This window comes from Mesoplodon mirus (assembly GCF_964341445.2).
Source record: "Mesoplodon mirus genome assembly, chromosome: 13".
Taxonomy (NCBI): Eukaryota; Metazoa; Chordata; class Mammalia; order Artiodactyla; family Ziphiidae; genus Mesoplodon; species Mesoplodon mirus.
Genome location: NC_138989.1, coordinates 17,617,817 through 17,641,299, shown reverse-complemented (window position 1 = coordinate 17,641,299; position 23,483 = coordinate 17,617,817). Strand labels below are relative to the sequence as shown.

The following is a 23,483-nucleotide window of genomic DNA, read 5'->3' as shown; positions in this document are numbered from 1 at the left end:
ACTCTATTCCCTCTGCCTAGATTTCTCCCCCACCCTTTGGCAATTTCTTGAGTCTGGATATCCTCCTCTTTTACACCAGGCAAAATCCTATGCATCTTTCAAGGCCTTAATCAGTCACCCCTCTTCTGTGGAGCCTCCCACAGGGCTGTTCAATTTAGCCAATTGTGCTGTCTGGGCCTCAGTTTCTAAAGCTGTAAAAGGAAGCATCAGTGAGGAAGGTGCTTCCAACAGGTCATTCAAAACATCACCTTTGATGATCCTTTTGTTCATGGCTGAATACACGACCCTCCCTTGCACCTGGAAATCTCACAATGAGATTCAGCTCAAATGTTGCTCCCGTGGCTCCTATATATAACCCCCGTGCTTGAACAGATCCCACTCATCTTGGGTCTGTCTCTCCACTAGATGGTGATCTCCTTGAGGGCAGGGACTGTGCTTTATTCCCCATTGTCCTCTCCATGCCTAGTACACATGGGAGCAATCAAGTGTTTAATGAACAGCCCCCATGCTCTCTCCAAATACCATGTTGCCAACTGGGAGCCCACCAGGAGTCCCCATTTGACAAACCATCTGTCTCCTCATCCAAGCCACTTCCACTCTCATCTCAGCCACAGTAGCCTTGAGATTAGTAAGGCTTAGATTTCCTTCTGGAGTTTCCAGCTGAAGGTGCCCAAGCTTCCAACCTTGTACAGTGACGATTCAGAACAACTGGGGTGGACTTAGAGAATCCAGGACTCCCCTCTCAGTAGAAATGAATGGGTTCCCCGCCTTTGTCATAAATACAAAGATTCCTTTCTCAGATGGAACAAAACACCACTGCAGAGGTGGGCAAGCTGAGGGGCACAGCAGCATTCCCATCAGCCTCAGGGGTTTCTCACCAGCCACCACCCAGACAGCCCGCCCACTGCTACCAGGGCAAAACACACCCAATTGTAACGGGATCTAGTGGTCTCGGTGTGTTGAGGTTTATATATTTCAGCTGACTGAAAAATCTTTGATGGTCCATGAGAGTGTTATTATACCAGGTGATCTCAATAGTGTGTGTGTTTGTGTGTGTGTGTGTGTGTGAGAGAGAGAGAGAGAGACAGAGACAGAGACAGAGACAGAAAGACAGGAGAATGTTCATATTACCCAACCAATCTGAACATTAACCAAAAGGAGGTCTAGCTGATAGTGGCTGATGACATACACAGCCCAATTCTTGTTATCTAGCTCAGCATCATCCACTAGAATGTTCTAGTGGCATCAGCTTTCCCTCTAAATACACACAACTTTAAGGCCATCTCTTCATATGGTCAACGTCACCATCAAAATAATGTAAACATTGGCATAAAGAAATCAGTATTGGGGATGATAAATCTGCTATCAAATTAAAACCTCATTACACTAATGGCCAAACCAGAGACTTGCTGTGTGGACATTATCCAGCCTGGATTTCACACACCCTCCCCGCCCTCTGCCAGCCAGACCTGCAGAGCTGGATGAACTGAGGCAACGATGGGGAGGCAGACGGTGCCTCTGTTTCTAGAAATCAGCCACTTTGTAAACTGGCGGCACGCAGGACCCCGCTGTAAAGCAAAGCTAGAACAGGGCTTCAGAAACATGGGGTTTGGAAAACAGAACACAGTGTCGAGCACACCAGCAATGAATTTAATAAACAATGACATTCATACGGAAGAGGCCTTTCTTTGCATGCAGACAGGCATTAAGGTTCTGCCAAATCCACCTGGGTGGGCAGGCTGACATTCTCAGCAGACCTTGTCAGCGCCACGGAGGTGTAAGGCCTTATTGTTCAAAGTGTGGTCCATGGACCAGCAACCTAGCATCACCTGGGAACTCCTTAGAAATGCAGAATCTCACCCGCTGAATCAGAATCTGCATTTTAACAAGATCTCCCTAGGGTTCATTGGAGCATTCAAATTTGGGATTCTTAGTTCTGGATTCCTATTCCTACCTCAGGACTGCATCAGAAGAGTAACCAGGACAAACCTCAGCCCTCTGTCTTCGTCAAGGCCATTAGCTCTTCGTATAGGTGTGAAGGTCACCTTTGAGGTCACAAGACTGTGTGACCTTGGGCAGGCTTACTTAAATTCATCAAGCCTCGGTTTCCTCACTGTAAAATGGAGATTAACCATGGTAACTGCCTGAAAAGTTTGTAGGGAAGGGAAACAAAATCGGGCTTGCAGTGGGCTCAGCACGGTGCCTGGCACACGGCAGATGCTTGATAAATAGACATTAACTGCTATTAAACACCCAGAGAGGGGACAACGGGACAATATCCACAGAAGAGGGGGTGGCTCTTGTCCTTGGCTATTCATCCCCTTCCCTCCCTCAGTTTGGAAACTGGAGAGTTTTTCCAACAAGACTGAAGCACTGGCAGGCGAGGGATAAATTCTCTCTACAGAAGCATTAAAGACATAAGCTCTGGAGTTGGTTTAAATCCTCTGCTGCTTGTGTGACATTGAGCCTCAGTCTCTTCATCTGTAAAATGGGAGTGGGTGAATAACAGTGCAATTTCAAGGGTCATCGTGAGGATTAGATGTGCTCTCCCATAGAAGGCACTTGGAAAACGATGAAGTGTTTGCTGTTGTCATTGTCATTGTCACCATTGTTAGACACAATCTGCTTTCGGAAAATGAGGAAGGACAGGCCAGCTCAGGCTCTAGCTGTTTGTTAAGGAGGAAGAGGGGCGTGGCTGGAGGTGAGGCTGGGGCAGGATGGTGGCAGCCTTGGAGGGCAGCCAAGGGCTTAGGAGTGGTGGGAGCCGTGGAAGGTACAGGTGGGCAAGGGCAGAGAGGGGAGGGGCCGACTCACGTACACCTGCGGGCTGACTCCTGGGCCAGCTGCAGCCGGTAGACGGAGAGGCGGTTGGCGCCACCGCACACGCTGCCCCGCTCGCCCTTGCAGTCCATGTCACACTCCGCCTCGCTCACGTTTGTCGCCTGGATCTTGTGGCCACAGTAGCACTCGGCGCCGAACTCCAGCCCAGCATACAGGTAACCCCTGGGGGAGGCTGCTGTCAGGCCAGGGTAACTGCCACCATGGAGACCCCAGGGACAGGGTGACTCACCTAGTGAGGAGGCCTGGGGGATGGGAGGGCTCTGGGGACCAGGAGGTCCCAGGGGAAATGGAGAGACAGATGATGGAAGGGGGACAGGGGAGACCTCAGGGGACAGGAGACAGAGGCTTCCAGGAGACAGGGAGACCCCAGAGAAATAAGGAGACTGGGGTGGGGGTCTCCCTGTCTCCCTGGAAGCAGGGAAACAAGGAAGACCTTGGGCGTCAGGGAGACCCAAGGAGATCTGAGGTACAGGGATACTCCAAGGGACGGGGGATCTGGACTGAGAATAAGGAGACCCTGAGAGGGTCAGGGAGGCTAAGGGCTTAGAAAGTCTTGGAGGTGGGATGGGCAGGAAGCCAAGAAGGAATACAAGGAGTTCCCTGGGGGACAGGGAGACTCTGGAAGGGGACAAGACCCCAGGGACCACCTGCTTCCATCCCTGCCTCATGTCTCACACCCCCATACACTTACCCACATAGACACACAACGTCATATTCACACCCATCTACATATACCTTCAACACACAGGACACTTGACACACACACCCCTCTGGTCCTGTGGTCCCTCTGCCTCACCCACTCTCTTGCTCTTCCCTGTCTAGAGCCACAAGCCAATCATATCTGCAGAGTCCAGCCTCTTTATTCCAGGAAACATCCCCTAGGAATGATGCCTCTATGTCCCCTGAGAGGAGCTGGACCCAGGGGAGGGGGCAGGGACTCTCGTATGTCTTTGGAAGGTGGCAAAACCAAGGTCACGTATCCAGCCAAGTAAAAAATTCCTTTCCTTAAAGCAAAAAAAAAAAAAAAAAAAAAAATCCAGGCACTGCAAGATTGTCAATTTTTTTCATAGCTCTGGAATCATTTCCTAAAAAGGACTTTTAGTAAGGACCTGTTCTGTAAACAGATGAAAAGGGAAGTGCTTGCTCTGGCTCGCGGGGTAGGTATGAAGTGGTGGGGGAGAGGGGAGTAGGACGGCCCCTGCTCAGTCCTCTTGCCCACTGTGGCCTCTGAGGCACTTTCCAGAATCGTGAAAGCTCCTTGGGGGAGCAGCCTGCAAAATACTGGTCATGCAAGGCTGGAACTATGGGAGGTGTCAGCTCACGCCATCACTTGGGACTTCTGGGGGCAGGCTGGAGAGACAGACCCACCCAGACTCATGTCTCCAAACACCCCTACTACTCGGGTAGCGTGTGATCACACGGTCACCTGGGCAGACGCAGTAAGAGCAGCTTAAACTATCTGGGCATCTTGGAGCTGGGCCAGCCTCCTTCTTCCACCTGTCTGTCACTGTCTCTCTCAAGCCTTGGTTCTCAGGTGCCCTTGGGGCCCGTCTCATATAATTGGACCCACTGATAGAAGGAACACCGGACAGCAGAAGTTTCTAAAATTTCCCAGCTGGGTGTGAAAATCAGAGCAGTGGTGCTCCAACCATAGTTCCAGGACCAACAGCATCCAGTGTCACCTGGGAACATGTTAAAAATGCAGATTCTTGGGCCCTACCTCAAACCCTCCAAATCAAAAGCTGCGGGTGGGGCCCGGCAATCTTGAGAGATTCCAGGTGATGCTGACGTGTATGTCCTGGAGCTCACAGCCTAGATGGAGTGACAAGCGCTTAACCAAAAAACGCCAGCATAGTGAGATGAGGGTTGAGATGGAATAAGTCCCAGATTGTGGAAATGCAGAAGAGGCCCCCAACCTGCCTGGGGTGTCAGGAGAGACTTCTCAGAGGAGGTGAGAGCCAAGGTGGAGCTTCAGAAGATGAGTCAGATCAACTCGCGTAATTCACTCTGGTTCAGCGCATACTTGTGGCTGCCCACATGGGTTTCCAGATGGATGCAGAGATGAGTCAGCTGCAGCCCTGCCCCCAAGGGGCTCCCCAGCTAGTTGGTGAGGCAGAAGCAAGAACGGGTTTGGGCCACAGGATGCCAATAGCTTACACTTGCTCTCTTCCAGGCACTGTTCTCAAATATTTGCTTTGCAAATATTAACTCTTCAACTCCCACAAGATCTCTCTGAGGGCATGGACTCTGAAATTCACTTCTGTCTCCCCACCGTTCAATACATAAATTAAAGAATCAATATCCTCAAGAACTTGGAGTCTTTCCCAAGCTGGAGATGGTCCTGGGCTCAGGATTTCAATGGTGGACTGTTCTGGAAGCTGATTATAAAGGGGACAGTGTTTCCTAGTCAGGAACTGAGGGAAGAGTCCCTTGGCCACCCACTTGCCCGTTTCCACTCCAGCCATGCAGCAGAGCTGCTTTAGAGCTTGTGATCAGCAGAGGCAACTGGCTAGAGCCTGAAGATGAGCATGTTAGAGGCCTCTCACAAGCCATCACATGTCAGGGGACCCAGGGCACAGGGGAAGAGAAGGTCAGCTCACTCCACAGTGCCTCTAGGGCAGCAGTGCTGGTTCCCAGGCCTGGACTGAGGGTCCCAACTCGCCAGTCCTCTGGGGCCTCATCCACTCTTGGAAAGTCAGCTCCCTCCCCCCAGTACATGTTCTAATCAAGAACATCATTTTATTCTTAGATTGGAAAACACTGTCTGGACAGGTGAGTGTTTCTCCCTGGTAGAGAAACAAATAGTTTCTTGGCTGGTAAACCATTAAATAGCCCTGATCCCAGGCCCCCACCTCAGCCTTCCCACGGGCATCACACAAGCCTCATGCTCACAGACTCACACTTGCCTGCATGTAAACACCCACTTGTGCTTTCCCCACAATTCGGGACCCTTGCAAACATATCCACAGAGACTCCTGCACTCACAGCCACTGTTATGTAAAGACAGTTAGGTATTGGCATTAAGCTTACAAACATATGACCCTGCATACTGTACACTGCAAACTCACTCCTAGGCAGAGTCTCACAAATTCCCATAGACCAACTCCCTGCTCAGTTGCATGCATATATGCATGTGCACGCACACACACACATGCACACACACACACACATCACCCTTGCATCACCGTTTCCTTGTAGCCACATGTTCATCCTCCATCATGCCCTCCCATGGAAAAAGAAAGACCACCACAGGTAGGAATCTGAGAAGGAAGGGGTCTGAATGCCTGGGACACTGGTGGGGCCCTACCGTTCTGCACAGTTGTCCTGGCAACGGAAGATGGTCATCTTTTTGTAGTCGAAAAAGGACACGCCTCGAAGGGCCCGGCTCTGGGTGTCATCCAGGTAGCAGCCGATGTACTTAGCTTTGGGGAGATGAGAAAAGTCAGATTTGGCAGGCGGGACAAAGCTGAAAGGGTTTCAGGAGTAACCAGTGTGCCTCTGGCTACGTGGCCTTGTTGACATTTTGGTACCAATTCCTTCCTCTGAGCAGTAAAGTAGAAACAAGAGAGACTGAAACTCATGTGCATTGGCAGAACATGATCTATAAGGGCAGTGGTGTCCCATGGGTAAGGCTGTGGGCCCTGGAGGTCAGCAGAGAGGAGGGAGGGACCTTTCCAAGGCCAGGGTTAAGGTCATGCCCCTGGGCTCTACTGGTGACAATTGGGCACCCAGTAACCCAAGCCAACATCATTCCCTAAGCACCAAGCAGATGAGACCTGTATTAGGACAGCTCTGCAGAGCTTGATAAGTTGACAGCCTGTTATCATTTCTGCAAGATGGCTTAAGGTGTGATTTTCCCTTGGAAGGAACACTGGCCTGGGATACCTCAAGATCTAGGTTGTCATATCATTTTGGTTACATTCTAGTGCTGACCTAGTGCATTTAGGCCAGTTACCTCCCTGAGGCCTAGTTTTCTTCATTGTGGGGATGAAAATATCAGCCCAATGAAGTTAAAATGGACTTATTTGTATAAACGTCTCTACCACAGAGTCTTGAATATAACAGGCACAAAGTTAAGGTGAGTGGCATAAAAAAACCAGCCATTCACAGTGCTGTATAAGTACTTTACAGTTTTCCCACCTTGTGGGCCAAGGTGAATGCTTTCATCCAAAAGGAATTTTTTTTTTCAAGGTTACAGTGCTTTCCTTTATTGGGGTTCCAAATTTTAAAAACTGAAAGTAAAGCAATCATTAAGTGGTTCAGATAAAAGAAAAGCATCTTTACCTGAGTTTCCCATCAGGCCTACTCTGACCTGCCTTAGCTCCTTCCAGAAAAAGTTTCTGGGTATCTAAAAAAAACAGTTTACATATTGACTCATTAAAAGTCATCTCTACTATATGAGTCAACTAACTATGAGAACAGTTCTTCTCATACCTATTAAATGTACACAGTCCACACAAAAGGAAGTTTTTAAATAATGTAAAACAACTATACAATTACAAACCATTCACTTAGTTTTCTTAAAGTAGTACACGTGTTCCTGTATTTCCTGGTAAATAGTACACAAAGATGGTACTTTACAGTTTATAAAGTCTTTTCCCATATGTTCTTACAATCATTATTATTAATTTGGACATGCACTTTGCTAACTGTTTTACACATATTGTCTCAGTGAATCCTTAGAATGACCCTATGAGGTAAGTATTAATATTCCCACTCAATGTAGAAGAGGAAACCGAGGCCCAGAGAGGCTAAGTCACCTGCCCAAGGAAACACAGCTTATACCTGTGGAGTTAGGTTTGGACCCAAGCAATCTGGCTGCAGAGCCCATGTTCTGAACTACTGCTTGTTTCTCTTTGAATCCGAGGATCTTTGCAATGACCCAGGTGCAATGACCCTTGGCATGCTTAAACTCTTTTCTTAGATGATTGAACAGAGGCCCAGAAAGGTGAAGTGAGCTGTCTGAGACCTGAAACTAACTGACGGTAGAACAAAGATTTAAATCTAGATCTATGGGACCCCAAACCAGTGCTCTTTCCACCCTTGCACTTGGAAATAACTGAAGGTTAGACCGAGGAACCAGCCAGCCCTTGGAATTAAACGGCCCTCATAGGGAACAACGATTGAGGGAAATATTACATGCCACTTGATCTCGTTCATGGGTGGGCTGCTGTCTATTTAAACTGTGGGCTTCTTGTCCCCCTCACTCATGGTGGAGAGCAGGGTCTAGCAGAGGATACAGGCTCATTATGGAGCAATTGTTTCCCTCAACACCACCCTGGTAAGTGCAGAATTTGTCAGCCTCGCTGGAGATGCGTCTCATCCCTGATCACCTTGAATTTCTTTCATGAGACAGAGGTGATTTGGTCAACTAAGAACAGTTCATCTTTAAAAGAAACATTGCCTCCCTGGAGCGGGCACATCAGATGGTGACAGCTCTGGAAAAGCCTACATCTTGTCACTGTGCTTGTTCAACAATGTATGTCCCTCCTGTGTCACAGAAGGAACGACGGCCCTGGGGCATGGATGCTGTTTACATCTGGGCTGGGAGTGAGAACTTCCATGGGCCATGGTGGTGAGAGCTTCACACCAAATTTAGCTCAATAGTTCACTAGAGGACAGAGTGTCCAAGGATGGGCAGGAGGAGAAAAAAAAAGGAGGAAGGAGAGGGAGGGAGAGGGGAAGGGGGGAAATGGTTGTTTTATTTTGTCAGCATGAGGTCACTGTCATCAGATCAAAAACTCTGTGTGTCTGTGTGTGTGTGTGTGTGTGTGTGTGTGTGAGAGAGAGAGAGAGAGAGAGAGAGAGAGAGAGAGAGAGAGAAAGAGAGAGAGAGAGGAGAGAATATGTATTGAGTATCTACTATGTGCTATCTACTTTACTAAGTGCCGTGCCTTATTTTAAAAAATTCAGTCCTCACACCCTTATTAACCCATTTTATAGATGAAGAGGCTGATCCTAATGACTATTATATCTCTCTGTCTTAGACGCAAACCTTTGTTTTGGCGTATGGTATATGTTGACTAGTAACCACTCACATTACTCCATGTTACTCGTTTTTATGTAGAATTCGAAACTATGTAGTCTGCCTATGTTACTACAGCTTGGAAGTGTCTCACTTAAAATTTAAGCCCAGATATGTCCTCCAGCCATTTTACATTTGGGGAGGCTTCACTTCCATTTGGCCCGCAGACTTCAGGATCACAAGGCGCCACACTGAGTTCTGATGGAGGGTAACACTCGTGACCCAGAAATGTCGGGCTTGGAGTTGGATGTACTATGACCATGGGCGGTCTCACCTTAGGGTGAGGGTAGGTGCGTTTGGCCATATATGGGATAGTGGATTGTGTTAGATGAGATTTTTATAATCAAATTAATAGGAGTGCGAGTGTATGTACACACACGTTCTCTGCCGGGTGGACTGTAATGGTACTGTTTGTACCTTCAAAGCACCCCCTCTTCCTCTTTTTCTGTTAACAGATCTTAGCTGCCCTGACCATGAGAAGACACTGACCTTGAAAGAGCCAATCATATTGCACCTGCCACCAGCCAGTGACTGATGGCCACAGGGAAGGGCACATGACCCATTCTTTGGATTTTTATAGATTAAAGCTGGGAGAAAGAAATGTTTCCCTTGGGTTATGACACTGGCATTCTCTAAGCCCAGAGCTACCGACAGCCACAATCCCTGGCATCAAAGTCAGTCTGTACAGGAGAAGAACTAAGCTAAGTCAGAGGCGAGCAGAGATGAGACTTAGGAAGAGAAGGGCACAAATCATTCATTTGAAAATCTAGCCCCTTTGGTAGTTTGGAGACAAGACACAATACATTTTCTTCTTTAGCTTAAGCTGATTCAAGATGGGTTTTTGTCTCTTGTCACCAAAGGTGCACGGACTAATATGCTGATCGTCAAGCTAAGTTGCTTGAGTCCACCCAGCTTGGAGAGTCTAGACTACATCCATGTCTAGGCTGCTTTTTCCCATGTACCACATTCAGTCTCGACTTGGGAGAAGGGCTTCTCCATCTTCCAAGAGAGGCCTTCCTGGAGGGATGACGGGAGAGGGAGGGTCTTTTGGGAGAAGAGTTGAGATTTGACCATAGGTCCAACTGCCCCAGGCTTAGGGGCAGTTAGGGGCCCCTAAGCCTGGGCTTTTAAATGTTATGCCACCCCTTCCCTAACCCCTAACCCTCCCACAGGCCAGGCATCAGGCTGAGATGTCCTACATAACAGGTGCTCAAAGACTTGTTGGGTGAACCTTCCATTTCTTCATCTGTCAACAGGAGGAAAAAAGAGTTACATGGTACCTTCACTGATGCTCTGGAGAAGAATGGGCGTGTTACATACTGTGACCTGATGGATGGGCTGAGCTCTTTGGGTCAGGAAATGGATATTGAATCTGTTTCCTCCTTGTCCTGGGCAAGTGCTGGTGACTCTTTCCCCACTGACCCTTCAGTGCAGGCTGTGGCCAGCGCAACCGGTGACCCTGTCCCTGGAGTTCTATCACCCTGCTAGCAATGAGCTCATCAGCAGGGGTACTGTCCAACCCACTTCCGCCATTTTCCAAAGGCCCCGCCTCAAGTTCTGCTGTGGTGGCAGAATCTCCCAGAGGTGAGGGGGAGATCGAGTATGTAACACAGGCACAAAAATTACAGGTCACTCGAGGTTGAATTAATGGCCGAGTTCACATAATCTATCAGTTTATCTCTGCAGCCATCTAAATATTGCTGAAATGGCAAAGTCCTGTCCCAGACTGCCTATTTATCTCAAGCACAGAAACCAGTGAGGGGTGAGCCCAGGAGAGCACAGGCATCTGGAAAGGAGCTTTCCTGACTGTGTTTTCTCCCCTTTCCTTTACTTTTTTTTCTTTTGCTTCAATTAATCTTCCTTTTCAAGAAGTTTTGCTCTCTTCAATGAAAGTAATTTGTTAAAAAGATAGCTACACATATGCTAATTTGTATTCCTCTTATGTACTGTCTGTGAGTAGATTCACAGACAGGAGGCACTACAGTGTCCTACAAGAACAGTTTTGGAGTCCACCAGATCTGGGTTCTAATCCTGACACTGCAGTAGCCTTGTAGTATTACTCAAGCTCCTGCCTGAAAAGTGGGAATAGTTATGGGTTGAATTGTGCCCCTCATCAAAAAAAAAAAAAAAAAAAAAAAAAGATAGGTTGAAGTCCTAAGCTCAGTACCTCAGAATGTGACTTTATTTGGAAATAAGGTCATTGGTGATGTAATTAGCTATGAGGTGATACTGGAGCAGGTGGGTCCCAATCCAATGTGAATGGTGTCCCTGTAAGAAAGTGGCTCTCTTAAGACCCAGAGACACAAGGAGAAGGCCATGTGAAAACAGAGGTAATGACTGGCATTATACAGCTGCAAGGAATGCCAAGGGTGCCTGCTGATGCCAGAAGCTGGGAGAAAGGCCTGGAACAGATTTCCTCTTAGAGCCTTTGAGAGCCCATCTTGATTTTGGACTTCTGGCCTCCAGAACTTCAAGGTAATACATTTCTGTTGTTTCAAGACACCCAGTTCATGGTATTTTGCTATAGCAGCCCTCAGACTCTAATACAGGGGTAATTTTAAGATTGATTGTAAGATTGATCTCTTCATGGAGAAGAGAAACTGTATATTCCTGCTGGGGATACTCCATCATCTTGGAAACTTGTCCTTCAAGAGGATCACTCCAGTGCTGTCTGGGTTTCCTTGCAGAGGGAATGGAATTTCCTGCTCATATCTAGGGTTCCCTGGGGTAGAAGGGATGCATCTTTCACTTTGGTCAAAGCCCATGGATCTTGCAGGCTCAGCTCAACTATCACCTCCCCCAGGAAGGCAGCCATGATACAGCCCCATGACCGAACGGGATCCCTCCTTTGGGATCCCAGAGTCCCCTGGCTTACCCCACCTTAACACTTTTCTGAAACAATTTTCCAAGAATTGTCCATTATTTTTTCAAATTAGAAATAATTTAGGCCCATGGGGGAAGAATTTTTAACAAAATGAAAAAGTGCTATAGTAGGGGAAAGCAGGATATGATGCTATATATACACCATTCTATTCTTTAGAAATACACACATAAAGGAAAAAGACAGGAAGGTAAAGGTGATACACCAACAGTGTTGACTGGGACTGTTGCTGGATGGTGGGACTCTGGGCTATTTTTATTTCCACCTCTTTTTTTGCTATGTATTCTAATTTTTCTACTTTAATAATCAAGAAAAAAGTTATTTTTGAAATTATAATTTATCTTTTACTTGTCTGCCTTTCCCCAGGAGGGTGTGAATATTCCTCAGAGGGAAAAAAAAACTGCTTGAATCATTCTTGTGTCTCCACCTCCCAGCACAGGGTGGGGCATACAGATGTGCAGTAAATATGGAATGAATGAATGATTGCAATTGGGGATTCTATAGCTCAGTGGTTAAGAATAAGAGCTTTGGATTCAGACAGAATCGGGTTGGAGTCTTCTCTGCCTCTTAGCAGCTGTGTGACATGGGGGGTGAGTCATTTACTCTCTCTGAGCCTCTGTTTCTTAATGTATGAGAAGAGTTTAATACTTCCTACCTGATGTGAGGCTGAGTACGAGCACACAGTCTCCGACACAGAGCCGACCCTCCATAATCTGCAGAGATTGCGTCTTCAGCTGGAGGAGATGGGGAGTGGGTGCCCTGCTGTCCTTTCCAAAAATGCTGACAGAATATCCCCGTGTCCTTCTTTAGACCCAGCCCACCCGCTCTGTAATCTGGGGGAAACAGAAACAGCACAGACTTTGAAATCAAACTGGCTTTGGCTCCTGGCTCTGGTCCCAACAACTGGGTCACCTAAGGTAAGTCAAATCATCTCTGTTTTCTCCTGTAGAATTACAATATTAATAATAATAGCCAGCACATACTAACTGCTTACTGTGTGCTACACTCTGTGCTGAGTACTTGTGTGTTGAGAAGTGAGACGATGTAGCGGTTAAGGTTCAGGTGTAAAATTCAAACCACCTGGGTTCAAATATTGGTTTACCCCCTCCTCCAGCTGGATAACCTTGGGCAGGTTACCTAGCCTCTCTGTGCCTTAGTTTCTTCCCTGTATGGGGGAGTTAATAACAGTGTCTACTTAATTGAGTTGCTACGAAGATTACATGAAGTAATAGATGCAAAGGGTTTAGAACAGTGCCCGGCATTCAGAGAGCATGCTATTGATTTATCTTATATAATCATCACATCAGTCATCTGATGTTAAGTACTTTTTATCTCCCAAAGGAAACTGAGGCTCAGAGAGGTGAAGTGACCTGCCCAAAGGTGCACAGCCAGCAAGCTGAAGAACTGGGATTTGAACCCTCATTTGGCTGCTCAGAGCACAAGATTTTGCAAGCCTAGCAAGGTGACTGGCACATTGTAGGTGCCAGCTCCACCCAGGAAGTCAGACTTCCTGCCCAGCCCCAGCCCAGCCTGGGAGCAGCTCCACCCTCACCTCCTGTGCTGTGATGGGCTCCGAATCCTTTACAGCTTAAGTCTTGCATCACTGTATCAAGCTGAGCCCTTGCTAGCTTCAGAGAAAAGCCAAATGTGTGTAGCATCAGGTCAGAGAAGCGTCTCGATTTTTTTTAGCGTTAATCTAATATGTTGTCTTTCCTTGCTGAACTCTGAATAAGTTAATCAAGGACAGTCTGAATTTGTGTTTTCTTACTAAGACCACCTGATTCTAAAGCTGCCTGATGAGAGCTCTGGGGTCCAGGCTTCTTTCTTATTTTCTCTTCCTTCTCTCTTTATATTTTATAAAATATATAAGATTTCCAGAGGCAGCGGGGATAGCGTGGTAGAGAAGAAGGCTCACAAGCTTTGGAGTTAAATGGACCTTATTTCAAACCTCAGTTCTTCCACTCACTACCTGTGTAACCTGGGGTAAGTGACCTCTCCCTGAGTTTTAAATTTTTCCATTTGTAAAATAGGATACTAGTCTCTAACTTTTTGAGTTGTTGTGATAATTACATAAGGCAATGAAGCACGTATAACATGGTCTAACCAATAATGACCATTCGATAGATGTTTAGCTATTACTTCTACTACTGATGGCAGCAACTATTAAGTGACCTACTATTATAAACCAGGAGGTGTAATAAGCATTTTACATATAACATTCCATTCAAATAACATATGAAAAGCAAATGGGACAGTGACTGGCATGAAGCAGGTGCTCAAGAAATGGTAATAATTACTCGTAATAGTGGCAGTCGTATTTCATTCTCATAACAAATGGGGAGATGTTGTTACTGTCGTTGGATAAGTGAACTGTGACACTAGGGAATCATATTCTACCAAAGGACGTCGATAAACACAGGCAATTACCATTCACATAAGGGCCATGACAGGGAGTACAGAAGAGGAACATTCGATCAAGCCTGGAGGGGGGGTCAGGGACAATTTCCTGGAGGTGAGCTAAGCTGAGATCTGGAGGAAGAGTAGAGCTAAGCCTGTGGAGACACTCCAGGCAGAGGGGTGGTCATTCATTCATTTGTCCATCCAATCACTCATTCATTCAACCAGTAGGTACTGAGCGCCATCTTTGTTCCTGGTGCTGTCCCAGGTGCTGATAGAATGAGGTGACCAGGACAGGCACTATCCCTGCTTTCTTGGAGCTGACGGTCTAGTAGTAGAGACAGACTATAAACAAGAAAGCAAGTAAAAATGAGATACTTTCAGATAGTGGTAAGTACTGTGACAAAAATAGAGCTGGGGAATCTGGTCCTGACCAGGCACAAAGTGGGGCTACTTTAGGACAGTCCAGGAAGACCTCTACAGGGTGGCCAGGTTTGACTGAGGTCCAGGAGGAAGGGAGGAAGGGAGCCATGCAAAGATATGGGGAAGAACATCCCAGATGGACAGGACTATCTATACAAAGACTCCGGGGTAGGATAAGACTTGGTGTGTTCGATGACCAGCAAGAAGGAGAACGGGGAGGAGTGTGTGGTGAGGAGGGGTAGGAAATGTTATAACATGAGGCTGGATTGGTGGGCCATGGTGGGGACTCTGGAATTTATCCTAAGTATGATGGGAGCATATCCTAAGGCGCAGGCTTGTGGCAAACTTTGGGGTTTGCAAAGTAGCAGAAGGAGTTTGGAGTGGTTGGGGTGAGATGAAGCTTACTGATTGGAGAAGGGAGAGAGGGAAGCCACATCATGATTTCTCCATCAGTGTAGCACCTCACACCTCAACTGTGCCTACAAGATGGGGTCCCTTACCCAGGTAGATTCACAAGAATTTCCTGATCACCCCTAAGAATTTACTGTGTGCAGGCATTGTGCTAAGTGTTTCCATAACCATGTCTCATTGAACTCTCAGGAGAAACCTGGAAGGGAGGGGGTCATTATTCCCATTTTACAGATGACAAGACTGAGGTATGAGAAGGTAAAGCCACTTGCCTGGACCACACGGCTGGTTGGAGTGGACCTGGACTATGAATCCAAGTTCTCCAATCCATTCTGCCACCTCCCACAATCCCCTTCACCTCCCTGTGAAGTTTTCGAAGAGGCAGAATTCTAGGACATTCCTGAGAGTGAGACGGTAGGGTCTTCTGGATGCTCCTGAGCCAGGTGCAGGGTGGGACTGAAGCAGGGAAATGTGCTCCCCGGGATGAGTCCCCTCCATTAGTCCTGCTTCCTTCCGCGGTGGGAGAAGGGGTTTTTCATAGGTTGAATCACAGCAGAAGCGTGACACGTGGCAGGGAACACAAGGGCTAGGGAAGTTTTCCTTCTGTCCTGATTGGTTGTAGATCCTCCCAAACCATCTGTCCCAGATTCTGGAAACATCCATTCGTGTTAATCTCATGAGCTGCAGGGGTTGTGGGGTCCTCCCCAGAATGCGGGTCAGATGGGGAGACATCGGCTGACTCTGGGAGGTAGTCATAGAGCCAGCATCCAGGCCAGATGGGTCTGATTTGAACCTACCACTTACCAGTTATGTGGCCCTGGAGAAGAGTCTTCACTTCTTCGAGCCTGTTTCCACGTCTGTTAACTGGGCATAAGTTCATATTCCTTGTTTAAGTCCGTGGAGTGTAGTGAAAATCAAATGAGGTAATGCACTTATGAAGAAAAGCCCTTTTGGACTGTGACAGGCTAAGAAAATGCAACGAAATATGCCCAGGGCGATGAGGTTCCCCAAGTGCCATCACTGAGTGACCCAGCAAAGTGAACTGAGAGGCAATGCAGTGGAGCAGAAGCTCTGCCACTAGCTAGCTGTGTAAACTTGGGCTCTCGGTGCCTCAGTTTCCTCACCTTTAAAATGGGAATAATAGCACCTATCACATAGAGTTGTGGTGATAATTCAATGCATGTCAAGTGCATAGAAAAGTACTTGGCCCTTAGTAAGTGCTCAGTAGATGCTAGGTGTTTTGATTTTCAAGTGTATGTAACAAGGGCTAAAAAAAGCCTGCAGGGGAGGGTCAGACTTTGGACTCTGACAGATTCAGGGTTCAAATCTAAGCTTGGCTGTTTACAAGCTGTGTGACCTTGGGCAAGCTACTTAATGTCTCTGAGCTTCAATTTTCTCCTCTGTGAAATCTCTTGCATGTATGATGACTGGCTCCTATTAAACACTGAACACTGGCAGCTGTTATTACGTTATTATTATCATCATCCCCCTTCCCTTCTCCTCAGCCACCTTCCAAGCCCAGATGCTCACCCCTCTTACCTCGCTCCTCCTCCTTCTCCCGGATGACCCTCCCTTTGAGGGCCCGGCTCCAGGCTCCCCCGTAGTCCCCCAGCTTGGCTCTCTCATTCCCGTCCTTGCCCTTGAACCAGGGTCCATACCTGCGGGCGATGCTCGAGGTTTCACCTGTATCCCGGAAGGCTCTGCCCAGATTTAAGTCACCCAAAAAGGGCAGCTCAGCGCCCTCCACTGGGGCCCCCGCAGCGGGGTTGGCCTGGTTCTGGGAGACAGCAGGCTGACCCACAAAACCAGAGTGAAGGAAGACGAGGCTCCCAGCTGTCAGGTAGAGCACCAGGAAGGTAAAGAAACGTACAGGTTTCCTGCGGAGGTACCGCTGGAATTTGAACCAGAGCTTGGCCATAGCGGGATCATTCCGGACTGGATCGTTTCGGCTCCGCTGGGGGCTGGGGGGTGTGATCCAGGGAGGGAATGGAGGCAGGGCTCTGCTTCTCAAGCTTCCCTTAGGGATGGAGCCCCTGGGGGTCTTCAGTCTTAATCCGTCTGCGAAGGTGACTGCCAAGATCAGAGCGGGAGGGCAAGTCCAATGCCTGGCTGAAGGCAAGAGAATAGAGGACAGAGTTCACCAGCCCTCCCGGAGCCAAGGTGAGCTTCTTTGGGCCATGAAAGGGGTTTTGAGGCTCGGGACACGCAGGAGTTGGTCTCATTTTCCTACATCTTGTTCTTTGCCTCAGAGTTCCCAAAGAACTTTGAAAATAGCAATCGGAGGAGGATTTTGTGAGGCTTCACCAGCAGCTGGAGTTCGCTTCTTGCCCTTTCTCAGCTGCTCAGGCCTATAGGGGCTGTATTATTTCACTGAGGGCCGTGTCTGGCCTCTTCCCCAGCTGGGGACCAAGCTCAGCGTGTCCACCTGGCAGAAAGAGAAGCTAGCGGGCTTTCATCCGGTTAAGCATTCGGGCTCAGGGCTGTCACCTGCAAAACAGCACAGGTACAGGCATAAGAAATCTCCTCACAGAGGCCAGAACCTGAAGTGTTCTTGAACATTCTCAAGGGGGGATGCAGAGTCAGAGAAGGGAGGAAACCAGTGGCTCAAAGCACCCAGCAGTGCTGGGTAGAAGCGAATTCTACTGAGTCCTGGTTTGAGGGCAAGTTTTATCTTGGACAAGCACAGGTTCTTATGCCCCACACGTCTGCATATTTGTCAAATATACACTGATTCGTGGGTTACTTCAAGGCCAAAAAGTACTTCCTAGGTCCTTGCTGAACTGTCTGCTGTACCTGGCTGGTACTGATCCAGATCAAATTCATTCATTTTTTTCCCCAACAAATGTTTAGCGAGCACCTACTGTGTAGCAGGCACTGTCCTAGGTGCTGGAAATAAAGCTGTAAACCAGAGAGACACAGTCCCATCCCTCACAGTGCTCACATTGTAATGGGAGAGATCAAATCCATAGCCCCTCTCTTCTATCCAAGGAAGAAAAGACGGAAGGAAAGCAGAATTATTTAGCAACATACGCACTCACTCAGTATTTACTGAGTGCCTCTGGTATGCCCTGCTTTGTGCCAAGCCTTCTATGTGTATTAATGATTCTTCCCCATGTTCCTATGGGAAGTAACTATTTCCCATTTTACAGATGAGGAAACTGAGGACACACAGCTGGTGAGTGGTGGAGGTGGGATTTGAACCCAGGATGGTCCAAACACAAAACCGCAGCTCTGAACCCCGGCCTTTTTGACGCTCTTTCTCCAAGTGATGGTCTGGGTATCACTTGGGAATCCAGAGACAGCCCCCGAAGCAGCAGCCCATCTCCACTGCCTCCCAATGACCAGCAGTGGCTCATCCTTTGAGGGTCCCTCAGAGTGTGGTCTGAGGAGCATCTGATTCAGAATCACTTGGCAGCCTGGTTAAACATGAAGTTTCCTGACCTCTCCAACCAGAATCTCTGGTTGGAGAGGACACCTACAAGTGTAACAAGGTGCCCTCAGGTGATGGTAATGAGCACAAAGGTTTGAGAACCACGGCTTTATGAGTAAACATTCAGAATCATCAGTCAGGAGGAAAATAGAATCTAAATTAGAAAATAGAAGACTCGACTTGGCCTATGTTGTTTCACTTTATCACCAGCAGGGGGCCTCATGACAATCTTGGCCAGTGCAAAGAATTCAGCTGTCAGCCAATGGGTGATTTGAATGGTAACAGCCCCTACCAATCCAGACAGCAGCAGGGGAGTTTAACTGTGGTTCAAGGTAGAGTCCAGTGTCCCTCCATATGCCATCCAATTAATTCAGGAACTAAGTACTGAGCACCTACATGCACCAGCTACTGTTGTAGGCACTTGGAATAATTAAATGAACAAAACAGCCCAAATCCATGCTCTCACGGGGTCAAACTATCTGTTCATCCATCCATCCATCCATCCATCCATCCATCCATCATCCTTTAATCTATCCAGCAGTCCACCTACCCATCCATCAAGTCACAATCTATTCACCCATCCATCATCCATTCTTTAATCTACCCATCAATTCACCTACCCCTCCATCCATTCATCATTAATCTATTCATTAATCCACCCACCCATCCATCCATCATCCATCCATCCATCTATCCATTCATCTGAACTGCAGCAGCCCACTCATCCATCCAACTCTCCACCCATCCATTCATCCACCCATTCTTCCATTCATTTAACAACATGTGTTGCTTGCCTACTGTATATGTGCTTGGAATGCAGAAATAAATAATTCAGAGTTGCTGCTTTCAGAAAATTCAGAGTCTACTGAGGGAGCCAGCAATTTAAACAATCACTATACTAAATCACTACACTACATAGACAATGATAAATCCCATAGTAGATGTATATATGATATAGAGCAGCAATTAATATTAATAGCTAATGTTTATCAAGCACTTATTATGTGCCAGATACTGCTCTAAATGCTTACCTACTCTGATTTAATCCTCATAACAATTCAATGAGGGAGATCTGTATCTATTTTACAGAGGCGAGGAATGAGGCTCAGAATTATTAAGCAACTTGTCCAGGGCCACACAGCTGTGAAGTTGCAGCTGGATTGTGAACCGAGGCCCATCTGATTTCACAGCTTGTATTCCTAACCACACGCCTATTCCTGACTTATATCCCTTTGAGAATATGGCGAAAACTACAGACATATGCCCAGAAAAGAGGCCTTGCACGTAAGCTCCTAGAGTTTGGCTTACAATGTCAAGGGGTTTCTGGACCCCAGGGTAAGAAGCCCTGGAATGCAGGAGCCCAGAGAAGTGAGGGACTGTAGCTGCCCTGAAGGGCTTCTTCCAGGAGGGGTCTTTAAGCTGGCAGGTCTTGCAAGGGGAGTCAGCTTTCTGTGTGAAGGAACAGCAGAAGGACACCTTAGGGAGGAGGAACAGCACACACCGCCGGCAGGGCACTGGGGTGGAGGCAGCCAAGGAGCTTAGGGCATGGTGAGAATGCAGGGAAGCGCTGGGTGGGGTCAGACCATGGGGAGCCTTGAATGTCAAGCTCAGAAGTCTGGACTGTGCTCTAACTGAAGTTTCACCAGTCTCTTATCAGCTAGAAAACCTCCAGGCAGTGGGTTGTGCCCCACGGTATTTCATGTAGATCACACACATGGCAGAGATTTCTGCAGCTGGGACAGGATGAAAAAAGGCCAGCAGCCCTCAAGGGAAAGGGCAGGGGACACCAGACCTTCCAGAGACAGGCAAGCAAGAGCACGGACTCTGGAGGCAGACCGACCTGGGGTCAAACCCTGCCTCTTCCGCCCGCCACCTATGTGATTGGGGCAAGACACCTCTTCTCACTGATTGAGGTTCCTTTCCTGGGGAGTGGACAATAAGAAGCTTGACACCGCCCCCCGCCCCGCAAATACTGCTGGCAGGATTGCATTAAAAATTGTAGGAAGACTGCCTGGCACATAGTAGGTGCTCAAGAAAAGCCTCCGGCCACCTGCCCCTCTCGTGAGCACATGTGAGCTGCCATCAGAGCCACTTGCTACAGCAGCACATTTGCTGCAGGCATGAAGACAGCAAAGATTTCAGCTGTTCTGTTCCCTGTGGTTTTTTGTCTTTCTGAGGATATTTCTGGGTGTAGTTCTTTTTTGTTGTTCCCTTCTCGTTCTTTATATTTCAACACATCTTTCCTCTAAGTGGGTGCCAAATGGGTTTTAAGAGGATAATGAGCTCATTAGAAGCTGGCAGGGAACAGAAAGAGACCGAGGCAGCAGTGGTGGGAAGAGCGAGCGGGGGAAGGGGGGTCCTGACTTGAGTCACCCACACCATCCTGCCAGTGCCGGGAGGTGGGGAGGGTCACCTGGACAGAGAACACCCTGGAATCTGAGCCCCATGTAAGTGGGACCCGACCTGTGCTCTCACAGTGTCAGCCCCAGCCTCTGGGACACAGCAGGTCCCCAAGAAACACTGGTGCAGAAAATGAGTGAGAAGACTCAGAGGACTGACCTCTCCCTGGGGCTTAAACCTACACCAATGGGTCCGTGCCATGTGCCAAATGCCCCGCGTGACAGCCTGAGGGAGCCATAAATTCAGGGCTCTGTGGAGGCAGCTCTGCGTGGTCCTGGGGTGCAGGGGCCCCCGCTGAGTCACAGTCCCACTTCCCCCAGGGAACCTTCTCTGTCTCTCATGCCCATCCATCATCCTTTCTCTCCTGTCTCTCCCTCTCTCTCTCTCCAAGTCTCTCTCAACCTCTCTTTGCCTCTGCCTGTCCAGACAGAACTGGGGAATGAAGCTGACTGCCATCGGCTGAAAACCTACCATAGGCTGAACACTGTGTTTAAAGGTTTTACAAACATCTTCTCACAAACTCCTCCCTCCTGGCAACCTGCAAGGCAGGTGTGATGGCTCCCTGCACTCCACAGCTCGTGTCTGTCCAACCCTGGGCAGGGGGCGTGGCTTGGCCTCCAGAAAGTCCCTTCACCTCTCAGGTTCTCTTTGTTCATTACATGCTGGAAGCCAGAATCACATTAACATCCTCTCCCGTCACCTACGGGTGTGCGAGTCGGGAAGGCGTCTTCACCTCTCTGAGCTGCTGATTTCTCTCTGCAGAGTGGGTGGCCCATACAATCTCCCTCCCGGGGTCCAGGGAGGACTTGAGGAGATAACCCATAGCGGCGGAGTTGACGCTCGCTAAAAGCTGGCTGTCATTGTTTCATCTCTCTGTGTTTTACGTGAGACCGCCCTCTGAGCCTCAGTTTCCCCATCTGTTGAAAGTGGTGGATGCCCCCTACCCTGCCTCCAGGGTAGTGTGAGCTGCCACGAGGGTGAGGCTGAGAGGCCCCCTTTTGCGGGCATGACAGTATTTGGTTACTGTAGTTCGTATTTCCAGCCGGAGCCCTGGAGTGTCTAAATACAGCCTATTTTTAGCACCAGAATGAACCTCGGGTGCTGAGCTGCCAAGAGAATGATGGACAGGGCAGAGCTGCCCTGTGGGAAGGGAGACCAGGAGGTGTAGCCTGCCCCGTGGCTCCCTCCCTGGGAGGCGCCGTAGATTCTGGGGAGCAGGTAAGTCTGGCTAGAAGCCCAGGAGGCTGGGCAGGGGCCAGCACTCCCTCCACAACTCCCTGAACTTGACTTGAGGGCATAAGCCCAGGCACCAGCTGACCCCTTGACCATCCAAACTTGCCAAGAAATAGCTGCTGAGAAACCAGGTTTGTGACAGTTCAGTTTCTTCAGTTTTTCTCCAAGAAACTGAGAGCCCAGGCCAAATAGTAACAATATCAGAAATCACTGGTATTTGTTAAGCACTTACTATGTGCCAGGCACTGTGCTGAGTATCTTATTTCCATTGCACCACTTGAGCCTCACTAGAACCCTTTGAGATGGCTATTAACCTCACTTTCCCCATCCATAAAATGAGGGAAATAATAGTACTTATCTCATAGTGTTGGTGTGAGGACTAAATATTAAATTGAATTAATATGTACAAGTGTCACCTAAGTGTTACCTCTTATTATCATTTGTAGAGAATACATGTGGTCTTGCCTCCCAGTGCCCCTTTTCTCCTGGTATAAGGATCCCATTTTCCTTCACAGGGCTTCCTCATCATTAATTCTCAGCTCACATGGCTTGGGCAGAATGGAATCCCCTCCCTGGTTGCTGCAAACGCTCTCATCCTTGTCTCCTGATACATGTGTACAAGAATTAAGGTAGGGTGTGTATATACCTAGGAGTGAAATGGTTGGGTCCTACTGTGAGAGCATCTTACGACTACCCCGAGAAATGCTGATTTGTTTTCTATCGTGGCTGTAGTGACAACTCCCCCCGGTAGTGTAGGACCATGCCTACGGCTACAGTTCCCGTCAGCACTTAATGTTGTCACCCTTTTTCACTTCTGCCAGTCTGGTGGATCTGTAATAGATGCTGTATGTGCCCTACCTGTAGAGTTGACTTCCAAATGCCATTTGGAAGCAGCCTCAATGAGTGACTGATGGGAGTTGGTATATAAATGCCCCAGCTCCCTAACCCCACTGACAGAGTAACTCTGAGGCTGTGTTTGCACAGGCTCCTTGAGTTTCCCCAGCCTCAGTCACCCTCAGTGGTAAATGAGTTGACTGCACCACACTGTATTTGGTGTTTTCCCTTCCCTGTCCTCCTTGCCCACTCAGGGGAGGAAAGGGGTTAGCGTGCTCTTCACCTAAATAAACTACTTACTCATGCAATCCATTACTTGGAATATATCTTGAGTTATCCAATCTTTTCCTTATCATTAGATGTGTAAAATATTTCCAGTTTTCATCCCTTGTAAATAAGTCGTGCTATGCTAAACCTCCCAAATGTAGATCTTTACCCAGATTCCTGGAAGGCAATATAGGACCTCTCATGAATGTGAAGTGTAGGCACGATTATACCCATCTTACAGATGAGGAAGCTAAGGCTCACGGAGATTAAGTTACTTGCCCACACATACAGAGAGCAAGAAGTGGGGCATGAATTCAAGTGCAGAACTAAGTCTTAACGTCATG

The 23,483-nt window shown here is 48.1% G+C and overlaps 1 protein-coding gene across 2 annotated transcripts in view; it reads right to left on the bottom strand.

The window, feature by feature from the left end:
• Nucleotides 1–16,893, bottom strand: part of WSCD2 (WSC domain containing 2) — a gene marked incomplete at its 5' end in the record, with an annotated part of 45,617 nt that extends 28,724 nt beyond the window's left edge. The window contains 3 exons of one of the 2 annotated variants that reach the window (XM_082641335.1): nt 2,819–3,003; nt 6,149–6,263; nt 16,506–16,893. In XM_082641335.1, coding sequence (XP_082497461.1) covers nt 2,819–3,003; nt 6,149–6,263; nt 16,506–16,893 — 688 coding nt within the window. The remainder of the gene's footprint in view (nt 1–2,818; nt 3,004–6,148; nt 6,264–16,505) is intronic. The other variant, XM_082641334.1, reaches the window with a different exon arrangement.
• Nucleotides 16,894–23,483: the final 6,590 nt, after the last annotated feature.